Here is a 17,867-nt window from a genome sequence, read left to right as displayed (position 1 = left end):
TCCAAACCAGACAGGGGACGATGCGCGCACACGCGCTGAGCTGAAATCCTCGATTAATGAAAAGACCCTGAGGACCGATTTATCCCCTCAAGGAGAAATCCTTTGCGAAGTGTCATTCATTTATTCTAATTATACCATTATCTTAATATTTTTTTCATACCCCACGAATTTGATAGTTTGGGGCTTGGTTCTTAATTTAGTGTTTTCAGCGCTACCAGGTAAATTATTTTACGTATTTCACAATTGCCTCTGGAGACTCCAGCATGATACTTGGAGATAAATAACATTCGCGATCATACATAGGATACGGGTTTAAAATGAATATTTTATAATACATTTCAAATGTAGTTATTTGATTCAAATAAACCATCCCTTCTTAAATATATTTGTATTACACTAATAGTTATCAGTTGCATAGTTTTAATGTTTGCAACTAAACAGTGAAAATGACTCTTCATGTTTTTTTTTTAATGGGAATACATTTTGACACACCCTCCTGTGTTGATTAGGATTATACATATACAAGAAGTGTGAGAACTTGGGAGATAGAAAGACACATTTATTGTTAAGTCTTTCTGTGACATGGGGCATACACTTTGTCCACACAAACAACTGAAAATAATGAAGGATCATTCTTTACTACCAGATAGGCACGTTCCAATTATTTGGGTATAGCAATATTATTCACAAAGAAATAATTTGCTAGAAAGTAGATTGTTCCCGAAATCAAAAGGAGTGACTTTCATTACAGATCTGAATATACAGTTACACAATTTGATGGAACGTTCCAGCAGAAATAACAGAGTAATGGCATTTAGCATTCACAATTGATCACCTTATCTTAAAAAGCAATCAAACTGTTCTCCCTTGGTGTTAAAATCAATCTGTTGCTTTTTAAATACATCCAGTGCTCTGAAACAATGTACCAAAGATGAATCTTAAGATAATTTACTGCATTGTCTATTATGCAGGCACTATATATATATATATATATATATGTTATATATATATAGAAGGTTAACTTCAACTTCCTTACACATGGGTTGAATTCATTATTGTATCCGTCGCGGACCTCTCACTTTGTCTCCCACCATCCTGCAATCAACAGAGCCCAGTCCAGATTTGGTTAGAGAAAGAGTTGGCGGAATGTGTGTGAAGTTGAGTCATTTATTTAACACTTCAACCACCCATTCCATGGCCCTTGTAACAGCTGGTGACAGCGATAGAGGGCTAGACATGATGTGAGAAGTTATCACTGGGGCAACTGAAGCAATGTGCCCTGTCCGGATGGCAGGTAAGTGACGTTACGGGAGCGGGAGAGCTGTAAAGCGATTTCCTCAGCTGCCTCCAGCTTACGCAGCTCGACCAGACCATCACCAGCTAGCATCAGGGAGTTGGCGATTAGCAAGGCAGCCTGGGAATCACCCTCTGCTGAGATGATGGCCGCCTGCTTCTGTTGCTCTGCCTAAAAAAAAAAAAAAGGACAAACACATTTTTGAGAGCTGCCACAAAAACTGTAATTCAAGCTTTCACCTTTCCCCCAATAGAGGGGGAATTGCATACATCCACATTTCTGTAAAAAACAAGTAGAACAGAGTTTAAAAATAATTACCTTTTCTACAATGAAACGGGCCCTCTCAGCCTCCTGCTGGGCAACCTGCTTCATCTCAACAGCCTCTGTGAATTCCTTGCCAAAGGTCAAGTGTGTCTGAAAGAATACAAAACAAACAGTTGTTTCTTAAAGTTAAAATCCAAGTAAAAAGGAAAACCTGGACAGTGTTGCAGAATTTGTCAGCAGCTTCATACCAGTGAAACGTCATCCAAGATGAGGCCGAAGGTGTTGGCTCTTTCTGTGAGGTCATCACTGACCTGACGAGACACAAGCTCTCTCTGGGTAATGAGCTCGCCAGCATCAAACCTAGCCTGTGGAAAAATAAGTTTATAAGCTAACTATCATTCATTACAAACATCATCTTTTTATTTGCAACTACTCTTGAATGACTCTTACCACCACAGACTTCAAGACCTCTGTGGTGATGGATGGGAGCACCCTCTCGTCATAGTCCTCGCCAATACTGGTGAAGATGCGTGGCAGCTGGTTGGTGACCGGCCGGAAGAGGATGCGCAATGTGATGTTTACATTCTGCAGATCTGTGGGGGGAATTTTTAAAGTTGAATTTTTACTGCACACATTAGACTACAAGTAAAACAAATACAATTTATACAAACTAGGGATGGGAATTTGAAAGCAAATGTATATTCGAATATTCTACCCCCCAAAAACGGTTAACCGAAATATACATATCCTATAAAATAAAAAGAAAGTGGGAATTTGTTTTGCAAAAACATAAAAATAATTTGAAAAATAAATAAATAAATGTTCAAATAAGTATAGAAACCAAGTCGAATTAGTCAAATGAATTGAACTGGTGATCACAGGTTGAACAGTTGACAGCGATAGGCTAAATTAAAGAGGGATCATACACGAACACCATAACCGGTTAGGGTAACGTAACCCTATTACAACAGAGATCAACAACCTATAACAGGGCCTATGCACAGAATGCAGCTATTCAATACTCATTCTTGTTTAAGAATAATGAGCATGTCTACTCAGGGGAGAGGCGGGTGCGGAAACAATTCACAATCAGGCCAGCTGTAGAGAAGACCCTCTCAGCTGGAATTTGGGCATAAGATGAGGTTTGAGTCTGCGTGATCTGCGTGTAGGGAGGGGCAACAGCCATATCATTAGCTAGAACTAGCTAGATCTGATGGATTTGGACATAAACGCGAGTGAAGTATAACCGGACGCAAGAGAGAGATCAGCACCTGCAGCTCTGCCCGCTGTGAGGGACCGGTGAGCGGAGCAAAACACACCTTTAGACCTAACACACTTAGCTATGGCACTGTCGTATACATTGAATTATTCCATTTGATAATATGTAATCAACTTAGGCACCCCTCCCAAAAAATAAATACAAGAAAAATATTCATAACTCATATCTGAATAATTTCGAATATTCGATTAAACGTTCCCATCCCTAATACAAACCTCCAGGGTACAGTAGGGCTGCAACAAACGACTAATTTGATAATCGATTATTAGGATTATGCCTTGCACAATTTCTCAAACGCTCTTATTTAGCCATCAACTTTTAGATTTAGCTTGAGTTTGTGGGTGTGGAAACTAACAATGAAGACAAATAAGATGAATACTTGATTCAAAAATACATATTTTATTAAACTTTCTGCTGAAAGAAATAAAAAATGTGTCAGTCAACATTTTAAACCAAGGATAGCAGATCAGATCAGATAAAAGATAACCTTTTTCACATTGTCAAGTAGGGATGGGTATCGTTAAGGTTTTAACGGTACTACTACTTTTATTGATACCGCTTATCGATCCGGTCTTTTAACGGTACTCTTATCGGTTCTTTTGAAAAATAAACAAGGTAAATTAACTAAACAAAATTGTGAACAAAGTTAATATTGCTTTTTAAGTAAATAATATTTCACATCAAAAGAAACAACGTTTTAACAAATCGTATGAAATAATCTGAATTGTAAACAGAATAGCTGAAACTTTAACAAAATAGATAACTCCGTTACCTCTAATCATTAACTCATGTTTGTATAATTTAGTTAACTGTGTGTTGCTGCTAGCATACACAACACCTGACGTGGAAACGTTACTCGTGGATGGAGCTACAGAGCTACTAGAAAGACAGTCGAAACCGGTGCATTTCTCCGTCTGAATGTGGTGCACTTTTGCTAAATGTTTAGACAAATTGCTCGTGTTCCTAAACTCTTATTGCACTTTTGGCAACGAGCATTGTCCACATCGAGACGGGTAAAGTTTAACCACACCTTGGAGCGCTTCTCTCCGCTGTGTGTGTTGCTGCATGTAGCAGCTGCGTGTGAGTAAACTGCCCCGCCCCCTCGCAAGTAGGCGGGGGAGAGAGATCTCGTCTGGATTGGAAAGATCGAAAATACAACATAGACGCATGTTGTAGTCTTATTGCATATTAGAAACGGAGTTTACAACACTAAGACTGCGATATAATGTTTATGTAGCAATAATACATATGACATGTTTTAAATGTCTCCAGTACAGAGCTTAACGGCACGTAAAACACACGTTATGACGTCACAAACGAATCGACGACTGAATTAGTTGGCAACTAATTTGGTCATCGATTTTAATCGATTAGTTGTTGCACCCCTAGCGTACAGTTTGAGTTGCATTGATGGGTCATGTTAGCAAAGTTTGTAGATAAAACGTTAACATTCATAGCATTATTTATTAGGGAACTCTAGATGTTAGCTGCCTGTGCCAGCTTTTTATTTTACCCAATAGCCTTTCCAAGAGGAATGTGGAATTCACAAATAACCGATACAGCTTCCTGAGGTTTAAGAGACATGTTTATGAGCAAAAATAACATTACAGGGGTTTAGTTGATGATGGATGTACCTTTGCTGCCTGTGGTGACAGGGACGTTGCGTGGACGGGAACGACAATCAAAGATGATGGGCTTCTGAACCCAAGGAATGAGGAAGTGGGTCCCTTCACCAACAACAATATCTTGCACTCCTCTGAACCTGTCAAATATCACAGCCTGGTGCCCTGCATCAACTAAAGAAAGAAGAATAGTTAAACTCCCGGCCAAGAGGTTTGTGTGTAGCATAAAGTGTTTAAAAATGAACATTTGTAATGCATTCTGTCAAATTCTTGTTTTTTTATCATGTGTTTTTCTACAATGTGTACTCTGTATAATTCTGTTAATATACATGTATTTGATTTTGTTGCAGTATTTTGAACTTCACTGAACACCATATTCAATTACTGCAGTTTAATGTGGGGTGCAACACACTTGCTTTTATAAGTTTAAACAGATGAGTGAGTAAGTAAGATGTGTTATTGGACTAGTAAATTACATGAATGAATCGAAAGAAGTCTTCAAATTGGGGAAGCTGGCTTAGTGGTACCTAACCACTTATGTGTTAGGAGTTGTCCAATTGACCAGCACTCACCATTGAAAAGGGCAGAAGTCATAACACTTCCACCGATGGCAACTGCCAGCCCCAACTTCCCAATAGTCTCGAACAGCTTGGCCATGATAGCAACTCTCCTTCTAGCAATTAACCAGGACAAAAAGTTGAAACAATTAGTACACAAAGTAAACAATTTACGCATTTGAGACAGATTTGTTTAGAAAGCCATTTGAATCTCTGTTATCCAGTACTATTTCATTTGTCCTTGGCCTTATGCTGAAAGATGCCAAGGCTGTGGGTGTTAGCTAATGTAGCTCACCAGCTAGCATTAGCTTATCAGCTAGCTGTGTACCGAGTAGCTAGCAAGCTAAGCCGATTAAACCGACCACTGTAGCTTAAGAGTTTGCGAAATGTTAAAATATGCCCATACAACATTTGAAAAACCTTTAAACTAGAATAAAGCGTGTATCAGCACAGTCAGCTAGGTGACAGTGCGCATGTTAAATCTCTCTGATCCAAACTGGAAGCTCGTGTTCGCAACCCTTTTGATATAACGACATATATACAATAATCCTCAAGTTTGTTTTGAAATTACTACCTTGCATACATTTGGCTCTACAATCAAGCATTTTTAGTGACACTGAGACATTGCATGTTATAACTCACCTCAGTTTTGTTCAGATGTCTGTGACCTCCACCGACGTACGTACAACACATTAAATATTTGCTCCACTGGGCATGCGCAATGCATGTAGCAAAGTAGCCTCTGATTGGACAAAACGCAAATTTCTCTTATTCTACTACTCTCCAAAGGGATTGACATTCATTGTAATGTGCATTACTGCCCCCTACTGTTTTTAGAGTCTGGGATGACCTTATCGTCTTTAAATAAGTACCACACTTTGCTCTTTGCACACAAGTTGTTTTAATAATTTGTGTATGTAGTAAAGGTTATTACTTTACAATCGGGCTATTGGTCAATAACCCCATTTATCTATTCACTGTGTAACTGTTGTCATTGTAATTGACAGCATTGTACTTGATCTGACAGCTAGACAAAGTAATTTCCTTTTCAGAGGTCTATTATGTGTACACAATTAGTTAACTAATTAACTATAAAGTAAATTAGAGAATTGTTTGAACTTGTGTTGTTGATTTGTAGATATTTTCTTAAGTAAAATAAAAATTCACAAGTGTACAAAGTATTCTTTTATACTAATATATTTATTACAATTAAAGGCCTGCATTCAAACTCCCACCTAATAATGTGTCAACAGTAAAGTATGACTGATATAATATTATGCATACAATTATTAACACCAATGCAACAATGTGTACCATGTAATGTTTGTAATGCATTAAGGTGGAGCTAGCTTTATTTACTTTATATAGGCTCAAGTAGAGTAATTTAATCCAGAGTTTTAAACTTCAAATTCCCCTTTAAAGGGTCACAACAAAAATCTAATTGGTCTACTGCAGGTCTACTGTGAAGTAGGCGCTGAGTCAAACAGCACTTGATCGCCCCCTAACGTGGACATGATGCATTACACATTACTCTGTAGTTTCACTTTCCCTGCATGGCTTGTAAAGTGTGACGGCCTTTGACAGATAGGGAGAAACCGCCGTGAAACATTTGTAAGGTCAGTAATCTCTAACAATCTTAAAGATATACGAGATGTATTGCGACAGCGTCGGGTGCAAACGGAGGATACATCGATAATGCGATAGGCAGATTTGTCGGAATATTTTCACTTCCTTGATACCCAGCTCTGCAAATGTGTCTTTCATGCTCGCTTTTACATGTATTTTTGGACTTCCTGTAACAACAAACATTCGATGTTTTGCACATATGTTACTGGATGGCTGGATAGAGAAGAGCGTTTAGATTGCAAGTCAATATTATTAACTTCACGAAATATCTATTGTGGGAAAAACAAATGCTTAAAACGAGAGATTTATTATTTTGTAATTTGTCAAGCATTGCCAACACGACAGCAGCAAATGTTGATGGGAATGAGCAAGACGGGGCGTTATCTTCATCTGTATCAATTTGCAATTTCAATTCAAACTGTTCACATTAAATTTCATATTGCAAGACGGTATTTGAACCAAAAAAAGGGTTGCAACACGTTTTTCTTACAACATAGTAAATATATGTTACGGTAGTCAGATAATTAATTATCGTATATCATAGATTACGTCAATGTTTTAAAGAAAACGCTTTAGAGGAAATGGAGAAGACACCTTAAAAATCTCCGAAATTCAAAAAAAGTCGAGGAAGGCATCTGAAATGGACGTTTTTGAATGTTGATGTAGTGTCTCGGCAACCCCCAATAGAGGGTGCTATATTATCACACATCTCCTCCAGACCCGGCGCCAGAACAAATCTACAGAGAGGGCATATGATTTTCATGGGAGGGCACACATTGCAGGTAACCCTTGAAAAAGAGATCTTCTGATCTCAAGGGGCTTTCACCTGGTTAAATAAAGGCTACAAACAAACAAAACCGTCATGTGCCCCGGCCAGTGTCGACGCCAGAGATTTTCTTTTGGGGGTGCTGTGGGGTAGCTTGACGTTTCATAGAGGGTGCTCAAACATGTAGCGTTTCCCATTAATGTACCGGCGCTACAGTGGAATGTTCTACTGGCTGCAAGACTCCCCACACGCACAGTACACCCGCGACTGTTACAATGAAGGCTCGATAATCAGCTCACGCATAGGCTATAGGTAAGCAGGGGTAAAGTGCTATTTTTTTTAAGTGGGGGGTGGAGCTAACATCCTCTAGGGGGGGTCCGGGGGCATGCTCCCCCGGGAAGATTTGTTTTTAAATATTGAAGTTAAAAGCATCAATCTGGTGCACTTTGAGAGCAAAATTAAGAGATCTATGGATACATCTCTCAACACCAATATGAAACAGAACTGTAAACAGATTTTCTATTTCTTTATGGATATTTTACAAATCACTCCCCTTTTAAACTCTTCTTGTTTTACTGTCATATAGTATTTCATACCTGTTTTTCATTTATTACTCTTATATTACTATCTGACATCACATACATCGTAGCATTGAAGTTCACAGTTTATTTATAATAACAAATATATAATTAGGGAATAATAAAAAACGTGTTAATTGGGGGAGGGCAGGCATGTCAAATGGGAGGGCCTGGCCCTCCCACGGCGCCAGGTCTGATCTCCTCCTCCCTGTTTGCAGGGGTGGGGTTCGTGAATGGTTGACTTTTACATTAACATCTTAATGAAGGGCTATTGTGTTTGATCTTCTTCTCTTCATTCTGTTGATATTCACACTCACCATTCCTGAAGAATTATTTTATCTTCGGGCAGTCACTCTTTTTAACTGCAATGATTCTCCCAGCAGATGGCAGAGACTGTGAGGGTGAGTGGTCTGCCCGCAGACATTGAGGATGAGAGGCTGAAAGACAAGCTATTCATCCACTTTCTGAGAGCCAGGAATGGAGGAGGGGAAATAAATTCTGTCACTATTGTCAAGGCAACGCCCATCTCTGCCCTCATCACCTTTGAGGACAGTGGAGGTCAGTAAGATCAGGGTGTGTGCATGTCTATGCATATGAATTACTAGGAGGGGGATTATTCTGCATGCTTATGTGATTCCAGTACATCTTGGTGTAAAAATACTGATCATTACATTATAAAGGTTGCAATAAATGCTTCATTAACTTTTACTCTAAAGACTTAAAAATGTAGTTGTACATTGCATGTATTAGTAATATACTTCACCACTTCATCTCTTACCAGTGATTTAGACAAAGCTGAAATGTTGACATGCAAGTCAATGGAATAGCCAATGGTTAAGAGCTTAGTCAGGATGCTTCACAGATTGAGATTGATTTCTGTCTGATGACCCCTCTCACACAGTGGCACAGAGAGTTATTGAACACAGCCCGCATCTTCTGGAAGTGGATGGGAAGAAGTATAAAGTCGTTGTTATTGAGCACAGCGAAAGCCTGGACCCAGACAAGGTATACCCAAGTAGAATTTGAAAAGATATGTTACCAAGTGCTGAATATAAAATCCATAAATGATTTGTTGTCGGTCTTCTTCTCTCACCATAGGTCATCTTCAATTTATCAGCAATTGTTGATTACAGCCAGCTTCCTGGGGGATTATTGGCACTGTCAAGCCTTCACAAAAGCCACCCTGAAATCAAGATAAGCCATGATGCTACTGAGGAATTATGCACATTGCATGGCGCCTTTTCAAAAGTCCAGGCTGCTTTGGAACAACTGTTGGGTCATCCTGGAGGCCCAAAATCAGCAGAAAACAAAGACTCAGGTCAACCTGCCACCAGGGGCTCCAGGTCTGTTCAGATAGCACAGAAGCCTCAAACTCTGGAGTCAGAAGATCTGAGCAGGAAATCATATAAGCAGAGAGAAAAAAGAGAGAAAGTTGACCTTGGCATACCTTATGATGAGAACAACTCATGTAAACCGCTGACACTTGCTGGTTCTGGCCTGGAAAATAATGACCAGATAGAGGGTCCAGTTTTGCAGCTTCCTGGGCATCCTACGGCATCAGGGGAGGATTTGTCACTCATTTTGGATGCAGACATGTTCAAGTATCTGAAAAAACACTGCCGAAAGGAATACCAACATATCCTTAGTCAGTATAGTGTTGATGTAGTGGATATGACAAATCATGGGTTGACTACTCTGTTTTTGAAAGTTGCATCTGGAGTGGAGGAGGGTGGGGAGGATCAAAAATGCCTAAAATTGGCAAGACAGGCAATAAGTAGTCTTTACCAGGAGAATGAGAAGAAGATCCGGCGAGGCCAGCTCTCCAAGAATATCCTGTCTCTCAGGGGTGGACTGCAAAAGGCCATGGAGGACTTAAGTGTCAGATTTCCTAAGCTTCTTCTGAACGAAGATGACCAAAATATTTACATTATTGGGAGTAGTAGTGATGTTTCTGAGGCCAAGCAGTTTCTTCTCCTTGACCCCGTCGAAGTGATAGGTAAAAAAGAGAATATAGCCAGTCTTCTTAAATATCCTTCATATTCAGGTTCATCAACTCATGCAGATGAGTTTAAAGTTCCCCTGACGGTGTCCTCTTCTCTGGATGACAGGATAGAGGAGGATGGGTGGAAAGCTGAAGGAGCCAGAAAGTATAAACTAGCCGCTCGCTTTAAGGACTCAGGGCTTACTGCATTAGGCCGTCGACCCACTGACTTCACCTTACGAGGGCTCTCATCTCCTAGTAGACAACCACGCCTGGGGCCAATTTTAGGGCAAAATGTGCTGTCAGAAACAGCAGGGGTTTCTGGTGAGAGTGTCCCCAGAGCATTAGCTCAAAACACTGGAGGCGACATCTTGTTTAGGAGTGGAGATGCTTTGCCTTCAACTTCATCCATGCTGAATAAAACCTCCTTAAACTCGCATTCAGTTGATACTCGACCACAGTCTTTAACATCCCCCCTTAGCACCACCAGTTTGTCAGGAGGCCCTCTGCTTCCACCTGCTGGGTCTGGTTCCACCTTGAAGAGAGCCAGTAGTTTCTCAGGATCGCCGCAGCAGAAGGCGCAAGTTATGAGTCAGAAGAGTCAAGACGACTCTGGCAAGCCTACAGTAAGAGCAAGGGGCAGGTCCTCAAGCTTCAGTAACCAAACAGGGAGGGACAAGCTGGAAGTCTACAATGCAGATATTACAGTTTCCAATGTGATGTGGAAGTATATAAAAGAGGCTTTCAGGACCCGAGTGGAAGACCTGACTTCTGATGTCCTGATGAAAGAGATCGGCTCAGGGGGCATTAGTAATCTGACTGTCACCTTAAGAGGGGCAAACTCATCCAAAGTGAGTTCATGTCTGCTAGGTTTACAGAAGCTGGTTGATTCAGTTAGTGTAGACTTTTATGTGCAGCAGCTGCGTTTGTCAGAGTTGGGTATCACTGACACAGCAGATGAAACCTTGGAGGCTTGTTGTGCTGAGGTGCGGAGCCGCTTCAAAAAGGTTGTGTTGCAGGTTATAAAAGAGAGCTTATTTCTCCTCGGCCCAGAAACGTTGTGTTCTCAGGTAGCTGCGTCTTTGCTTGAGGTATTTACTGGAGATTCGGCCCAGATACCTGAACAACACAACTTCTCTGGCCCCTCTACCTCTGACTGTAATCCATCCACTTTTTTACAAATGAACGAGGACCAAAATACGAGCCTGCACTGTTACAGTTATCCTCAGGTGATGCTAAACAACCCAACAGGCAAAGCAAATGGAACTGACAGTCAGGAAAGAACATCAAACCACAGAAGGGTCATTTTTGAGACAGATATTGTGAATGGAGCTATTAGTCAGCCGTCAGTGAGGAAAGACCCTGTTATAAAAGAGAAAGTGAAAATTGTAAACACATTGGAGATAGATGGACAGAAGACTGAGACATTTGTCAACCACTATAAAGCAGGAAATGATAGACCTGTGAGTCATGTGAATGATGTTGAGTCAACAACAACCCCTGCTGATGAAGACCTCCATAAGCAGGAGAGAACTGTATATTCTAAACAGGAGGACAGTGTGCAGCAAAGACAAACCAAGATCCCAGACACAGAGGAATCCAGATCAAATCCAGAAGGGTGCGTCTGTGTGTGTGGTGAGAGTGAGATGATGATGAAAACTAAGTGTGGTGCTGCCTTCTGCTCCAAGTGCCTGGACGTTGTACATGCCCAATGCAGAGTTTGTAATAAGCAGAGCATCCAGGGGGAAATGACCTTATGTAGAAAAAATATCAGCGTGCCAGGTCACACAAAAGACTCTGCGATCAAGATCACTTACGTCATTCCTGATGGTATCCAAGGGGTGAGTGGCTTATTTTAAACTCACTGATAATTGTCGTATCTGATAGAGGACTTCCTGGAGTTGAAAGAAACAGCTAATTATATTGTTATTGTACCTCAGTTTCAGTTAACCATATATATATATGCTTTTAGATGTTAAAATATAGTATTTTACTATAGACACTCAACAATTAAGCCAAGATAGGCCTATAATTGCTTTTTGACATACACTGAAAAATAGACTGTGATATTGTGCATAAGAAGTTACCGTTCTGTACGAGTTTCTTGTTAATGGTGTGTGCTATGTATCACAGAGCTTTAATAACAATAATTAATATCTATAGACTTTGTTTACGATCATGGTCTTTGCTTTCCGCCTCACCAGGAGGATCACCCTTCTCCAGGAGAACCATTTCAAGGAGGTACCTTTGAAGCCTACCTTCCCGACAGCGAGACCACGAGGAAGCTGGTGGCCAGGCTGAAGAAAGCTTTTAAGCAAGGACTCACCTTCACAGTGACAGGCAAAGACACAGAGGCCAGGGTTGCTTGGGACGGCATCCCACACAAGACCACCGTACATGGAGGCAAATCAGCGTGAGTGTGGATGTCAAACAGAGAACAGAGCTGTAGAGTTTAGGCCACATTAGTCCATGTACTGGAGCTGAACATTTTTATTTTTGTCTCTTTCAGGAACGGTTACCCGGATTCCACATATTTGACTCGTTTGTCTGAGGTCTTGGCCTCAAATGGGATTGAGGAGCAACCAGCCAAGTCTTAGGAACAAGAGCTTTCTTCATACATAATTGTATCATTCAAAAAAGGTTTGATCACAGCCATTTGCACTATTTTTGTGTGTTGAGTAGTTCACGATGTTTGATTATGTACATACTGTAGAGATTGAAATATTTTAAAGCTTGTATAGCTCTCGCTGCAGATGTTTTTGAACCCTTTTATACAATTGCTTTTAATATAGATGATTCAAGTTATAATTTCTCAAACTGACTGTGATGACAAATGGGACCAACCACCATTGTAAAAAATATTACATACAGCATTCCTGAAAAAAGAATCTCCATATCTCAATTTTATTTTATAAAACAAATTGCGTACTGTTCTGTGTAGTGTGCTAGTACTTTAGTGTAGATATACATTTTGTACTGCCATTTTAAGGATCATTTAATTAAGAAAAAAAACTAGATATTCATGGTAAATTGGAGTAAAGAGTTAAATGAATTACTTAAAAACCTGTATGTGTCTCTTCAACTTGTTAACAATGTTAAACAGAAATAAAAAAGCACATCTGAAGTTTTTGTTATGCTTTTTTTTTTTATTAGTCCTGGAAAACATGTAAGGCATATGGTAACATTACACACTGAAGCGTTACAAGCTCTAGAGGCAGGCCATGTGGACAACATGGCACCACGCAGTAAACCCAGAGTCAAGCACAGAAGCAGCATCAATTCAAAGGGTTTAAAAAACAAAGTTGAGAGAGTGTTTGCAACAAGGAAAAACAACATATGGAAGGACAGTGTAGAGGAGAACTAACATAGAAATCAACCTGTTGGAAATTACCATTGGTGACTGAACGACTGGAAGGGCCTTCTGCCTCACACCATGCCACTACATGACTACTTAACCATCATGGAAAGAGACGGTGAGCTGTACATAAAAACATGCCTTATTTTCTGGTTAACATGCATCCTAGTACTGTACATGAAAAGTCCAGCGCGGTTGTACTTCCGTAGCAACTGCAATGGAGCTGTGATGTAAAAAAATACTGCTAAAGAAACAATAGCCGCATGTTGATGTGGTTGTTTGGGTTTTCAGTGTGGATGAGTGAACAAAGTGAGAGCTTCGCACATTAAAGAACATGGATGGCCTGACAGTTTGTGCAGTGATATAGAACAATGTGTGTGTTAGTAAATGCTAAATGTAGTGGTTTTCTACATGAATAAATCTGCTGTTTGGAATGACCTGAGAAACCATATAAAACATAATGAAGTTCACCTCAAATCTAAACAGTGGGTGCCTGTGAGGGGCTTATCAGAAATACTACACTTATTGTCTCAGTGCATTAAATAGTAATACCAAATCTAAAACAGCAAATGTGTAGAAACTTACCACGTTGTTTATTTTGACTTTAAAACACAGTTTTTCTCCTGTGCACCTCTGAGTTGCTAAGCACTCTTGCATAAGTGTCTGGAATGACTGGGAAACCATTTCAAGATGACGTTACAGCTTCCCCATGGTGGAAGTGCACTCAGGCAACAGGCCAGCCCCAAACTGATTGAGTTCATCTCAAAGGCATTTTTAGCTCAGATATTACAATAGTTTTTCCACATGCGATTGAATGCATGCAGTTTCAAATTCCAGATGTCAAACTGATGTTTTATCTGCTATGATTGTGTAGGGAGAGAGAAGGGGGCGATATCGAGAGGAATTTTGGACTGCGCCTGTTGCACCGGCCAAGAGGCTCTGCAGATGCGGCGCAGGAAAAGAGGAACGTCCCTTATAGTCTTTGAGCTAACTGGGATCAGCTGTGAAGCGGAATTGTTGTGTCTGGTGCAGGCCAGAGCTGAGCTATGATCAGCCAATAAGCCGGGTTTGTGTGCAGCTGTGTTACAGTAATGGCATCCCTGCACAGCTGTGTGAAAACATCTGCTCCCTCACTTGCTATACAAGCCATTTGGAAAGAATCTGAAAGAAATTGAAATCCATAGAGAGAATTATCATGGGGCTTTGGGCTTAGAGGAGTTTTGTGTTAATCCATTTGTCTTTTGGTGGAGTTTTGAACCCTAAATGCACGCGCCCAGTCCCTTTTCACTGTGATACTAATACTATGGTTGTAAACGCTTCAACCTGTTGTGGTTGAAATTATGTGAGAGCTGGTAAAACACAGTCAAAAGGTTAAAAATACATAGGTAGGTGCCTCGGATTGAAGTAAGCAAGGAGAGCGGCGCAGTGCAGGCCTATACTGGAGTAACACACTGACTGATCAAAAACTACAAATTGTGTTAAACCTTTTGTAAACTGCAGCAGAATACTGTCAGCACCCATGGCATTGGGATAGAAATCTGACACGCTGTGACGACTCTTTTGTATTTTCACTTTTCTTCAAGGCTGCATCCAAAAACTGAATTTCCTTAATATTTATTTTATGCACTGTATATATGCAAGGCATTGACAGAGGAATATACATACAATTTGGCACATATGGTTCAGACCAACAGAACGTTTTCATCACATTTAAAAGGAGTGCAGGTTGGCAGGTCCCCACATTAGAGAATGATCTTTGAACTTTAAACCCTTGGATAACAAAATAGACAAACAAACAGAAATATAAAGGTAAAATAAAACAAGTAAAACATATTTTTTTTTTACTGAAGCATTTGTTTCTCACATGGCACTCAGAACAGAAGCACCGTCCACAGGTTCACAAAGGGAGCCCAGCAGATTAGAACAGAACACTAACCAGAGGCCGACAGGACACAGTCACTCCCCACACCAGCGTGGCTGTCGCACTCCGGCCCGGTGCACCCCACCCTGCTCCATATCTTACCTCCCACAGTCAAGGATGGATGAATGCTTTGATTTTAGCTGCCACCCAGGAGAAGTTGTCCCAGGCAGGGACTGGCGGGCTGAACAATTAGAGGACCTGCTTGTCTGTTTCTATGTTCGTGTGTGCCACCTGTGCTTTCACTGAGCCTCAGCAGATGCACTGGGAGTGGATGATGGAAAACAGGCTGTAAACCTGGAGCAGAATGAAAGCCTGCGTGGGACTGGAGTGCGACTTCCATGCTTGTAAGTGCATTAAGATCAGCGAGCAGAGTGCAAAAATACTAATACCAACTGTCCTCATAACACAGGCCTCTTATCAGACAGGAGGGGGAGATAGAGTGAGAGGGGAGTGTTTGAGCTACATTATACTGTAGCAGAGCAGTGTGAGGGTGAAATGGGGCAAGGGTAAGGTGGGTGCTTTTAAAACCTGACAAACGACCTGAGGACACACACACACACACATCTTCACACACAATGGCACACCACACACAGCACACGAGGGAGGCCACTCATGCTAACAACAACTTTTTTTCTTTTATTTATTTTTTTAAACATTTTTTTGTGTGTTTTTTTTACAAAGTCACTAGTCACCATCTGAGTCTCATACACTGAGGCCGGGCTCACAGACAGGCAGGTAGATACATTTCTAAGGTTTGAAGTTGATATCGTTCTACGTGAAATATCTAAAATCCACCCAGTGGGATTTATGGAGAGATTCAAAGGATTTACATTAATGACATTACACCAGGGAGACCAAATGCATACTAGCCATTAGGAGGAGTGGTGCACTGTTTTTGCAAGCAAGTTAATTGCACAATCCTATTATTTCAATTTCACTGTTTTGAACAAACTGTTTTGGTGTGCCAAGTTTATAATCTTCAAACACTGCTCCAGCTATTAATTGTATCATCAGAAATGCCCAATACGTTTATCTTTGTTGGAATACTGGTCGAATATAGAGTTAGGGAGGCAGAAAAGAGAGACACAGGGAGAGGGAGTCAGATAGAAACCGACCACAGTGCCTTCTCTTACGAGTCTGACGCCTGTTGCTATGCCGACCATAGAGAGGGAAATGGAAAGAGGAGGGAGAGAGAGTAGAGACAAGCAGGGGAGGCGAAGTATGGACGCCAGCTTGAATTGAATTCTCCTCTCTCAGGTCAGGGTGATCGACAAGCGAGCGGTCGCTGTGAAAGGAGCAGAATGCCATGGAATGCCTCGAGGAGGATCAGGGAGGAAGAGAGCCCGATCCCGAGGAAAAAAGGACTGATATTCACCTTCTTAACTTGCTCATTTTGAAAGCTTCACTGTCTCAGCATGACAGTGCCTCTTTTCATCCCATTCAGTGTGTATGCCTGTGTGTGTATTTGTGGCTTGTTTGAGCAGAAACAAATTCTCTCTTAATTGGCACTGCGCACTTCTTGCCAACATTTGGTCAGCTAGAAAAATCTGTAACTAAGGAGAAGGAAGCTGAGCAATGATTTTCTGCCTCCCTATTCAACACTGCACACAGAGGCTCATTATGAGGGGAATTCATATTCAGGCAAGTACAAAACTGCACACACTATATTCAACTTCACTGAAATGTGGTGGGAACGCATGCGTTACTGAGCTTTCTCCCTCTCCACAGATAAAGATATATCAAAGCTAAAGCGATATACATAGGAAAATACTTGTAGTCATCCTGGGGAAATTCAAGAATGATAACCAATTAAAGGCCTTGCAACAATAACACTATTGTTCAAGCAATCAAAAATCATGATCAAAACCATGATGCAAATATCTGCAGGGGAGCCGGGATGCATCAGCCAATCACAGGCATCGCTGACTCATCCTCCGTGACATAACTAAGCGCTGGACACTAAGGGAGCGACGTGTGGGTGGGTGTGGTTCTCCCATTCTCTGCCTGTCTGCGGGTCCGGCCCGTGGATGGGTCGGGGGTGGGGGTGAGCGTTGGGCGGTGCTGTGGGAGGTGGGAGGTGGGGGAGGACTCAGCACAGAGAGGGGGAAGAGACGAGGTGGCAGGTGGAAGTCAGAGCAGAACAATTCAGCACAGTGGGAGTTGAGGTGCGGAGGGGATTGGGGGGTCGAGGGCGGGGCCGAAGTGCGAGCATTGATTACAGTCGTCAAGGAAACAGTAATACGCCCCAGGCCTGGAACATACCCACAATCCTCCACAGCTCTCTTGTCTTTGTCTGTCCCAACAGGAGACATCTTTTGAGTGTTACTTTTGACATCTCAATTTGACAAGGTAACACGCTTACAAGGTGTTACAAGTGATTGGACTTATTCGATTTTCTATAGATAAAGGCAAGAAAACGGGAAGGGAGGGGGGTGGGGGGAGCCAGGCCTGAGTAATAACTGCCATTGTAGTGAGGTGGGGGCAGGGGCTGGAAGAGATATACGATTGATAGTAGGTGTGATCATTTTGTAATAATCTACCCTTCTAACGCCTTCTAATCTTCGCTTACACTACGCCCTTACCCTCCCACCCATCTCCCTCCCCATCTCCCTCCTCCCCCCAAC

The 17,867-nt window shown here is 41.3% G+C and overlaps 2 protein-coding genes across 5 annotated transcripts; one reads left to right on the top strand and one right to left on the bottom strand.

The window, feature by feature from the left end:
- Positions 1 to 538: 538 nt before the first annotated feature.
- On the bottom strand, positions 539 to 5,762 carry phb (prohibitin). The gene is made up of 7 exons (XM_034089008.2): positions 5,659 to 5,762; positions 5,032 to 5,132; positions 4,472 to 4,633; positions 2,009 to 2,151; positions 1,807 to 1,923; positions 1,613 to 1,708; positions 539 to 1,465 (listed from the first exon to the last, which is right to left on the bottom strand). Exons 2-7 carry the CDS (start codon positions 5,114 to 5,116, stop codon positions 1,253 to 1,255), a joined length of 816 nt encoding a protein of 271 aa, XP_033944899.1. The 5' UTR covers positions 5,117 to 5,132; positions 5,659 to 5,762; the 3' UTR covers positions 539 to 1,252.
- Positions 5,763 to 6,543: 781 nt separating this feature from the next.
- On the top strand, positions 6,544 to 13,091 carry LOC117450642 (uncharacterized). 4 transcript variants are annotated; one of them, XM_034088511.2, is made up of 6 exons: positions 6,544 to 6,632; positions 8,370 to 8,544; positions 8,888 to 8,991; positions 9,085 to 11,808; positions 12,172 to 12,380; positions 12,477 to 13,091. In XM_034088511.2, the coding sequence occupies exons 2-6, from the start codon at positions 8,370 to 8,372 to the stop codon at positions 12,562 to 12,564; spliced, it is 3,300 nt and encodes a 1,099-aa protein (XP_033944402.1). In that variant the 5' UTR covers positions 6,544 to 6,632; the 3' UTR covers positions 12,565 to 13,091. The 4 variants fall into 4 exon arrangements, with proteins under 4 accessions (XP_033944402.1, XP_033944404.1, XP_033944405.1 ...); XM_034088513.2 differs by having other exon boundaries at positions 6,560 to 6,632; positions 8,367 to 8,544; XM_034088514.2 differs by having other exon boundaries at positions 6,574 to 6,627.
- Positions 13,092 to 17,867: the final 4,776 nt, after the last annotated feature.

The sequence above is a fragment of the Pseudochaenichthys georgianus genome, chromosome 8 (assembly GCF_902827115.2).
Source record: "Pseudochaenichthys georgianus chromosome 8, fPseGeo1.2, whole genome shotgun sequence".
Lineage (NCBI taxonomy): Eukaryota > Metazoa > Chordata > Actinopteri > Perciformes > Channichthyidae > Pseudochaenichthys > Pseudochaenichthys georgianus.
The sequence above is the reverse complement of the archived record's forward strand: the minus strand, read 5'-3'. Positions and strand labels throughout refer to the sequence as shown.

Bases quoted from the DNA above. Each gene is read 5' to 3' on its own strand.
- phb (XM_034089008.2), bottom strand. From the start codon at position 5,116: ATGGCCAAGCTGTTCGAGACTATTGGGAAGTTGGGGCTGGCAGTTGCC. The intron at 4,634-5,031 runs GTGAGTGCTGGT...TTCTTTCTTTAG, and splicing joins GACTTCTGCCCTTTTCAATG to TTGATGCAGGGCACCAGGCT. The intron at 1,466-1,612 runs GTAATTATTTTT...TTTTTTTTTTAG, and splicing joins CCCGTTTCATTGTAGAAAAG to GCAGAGCAACAGAAGCAGGC.
- LOC117450642 (XM_034088511.2), top strand. From the start codon at position 8,370: ATGGCAGAGACTGTGAGGGTGAGTGGTCTGCCCGCAGACATTGAGGAT. The intron at 8,545-8,887 runs GTCAGTAAGATC...CCTCTCACACAG, and splicing joins CACCTTTGAGGACAGTGGAG to TGGCACAGAGAGTTATTGAA. The intron at 8,992-9,084 runs GTATACCCAAGT...CTCTCACCATAG, and splicing joins AAAGCCTGGACCCAGACAAG to GTCATCTTCAATTTATCAGC.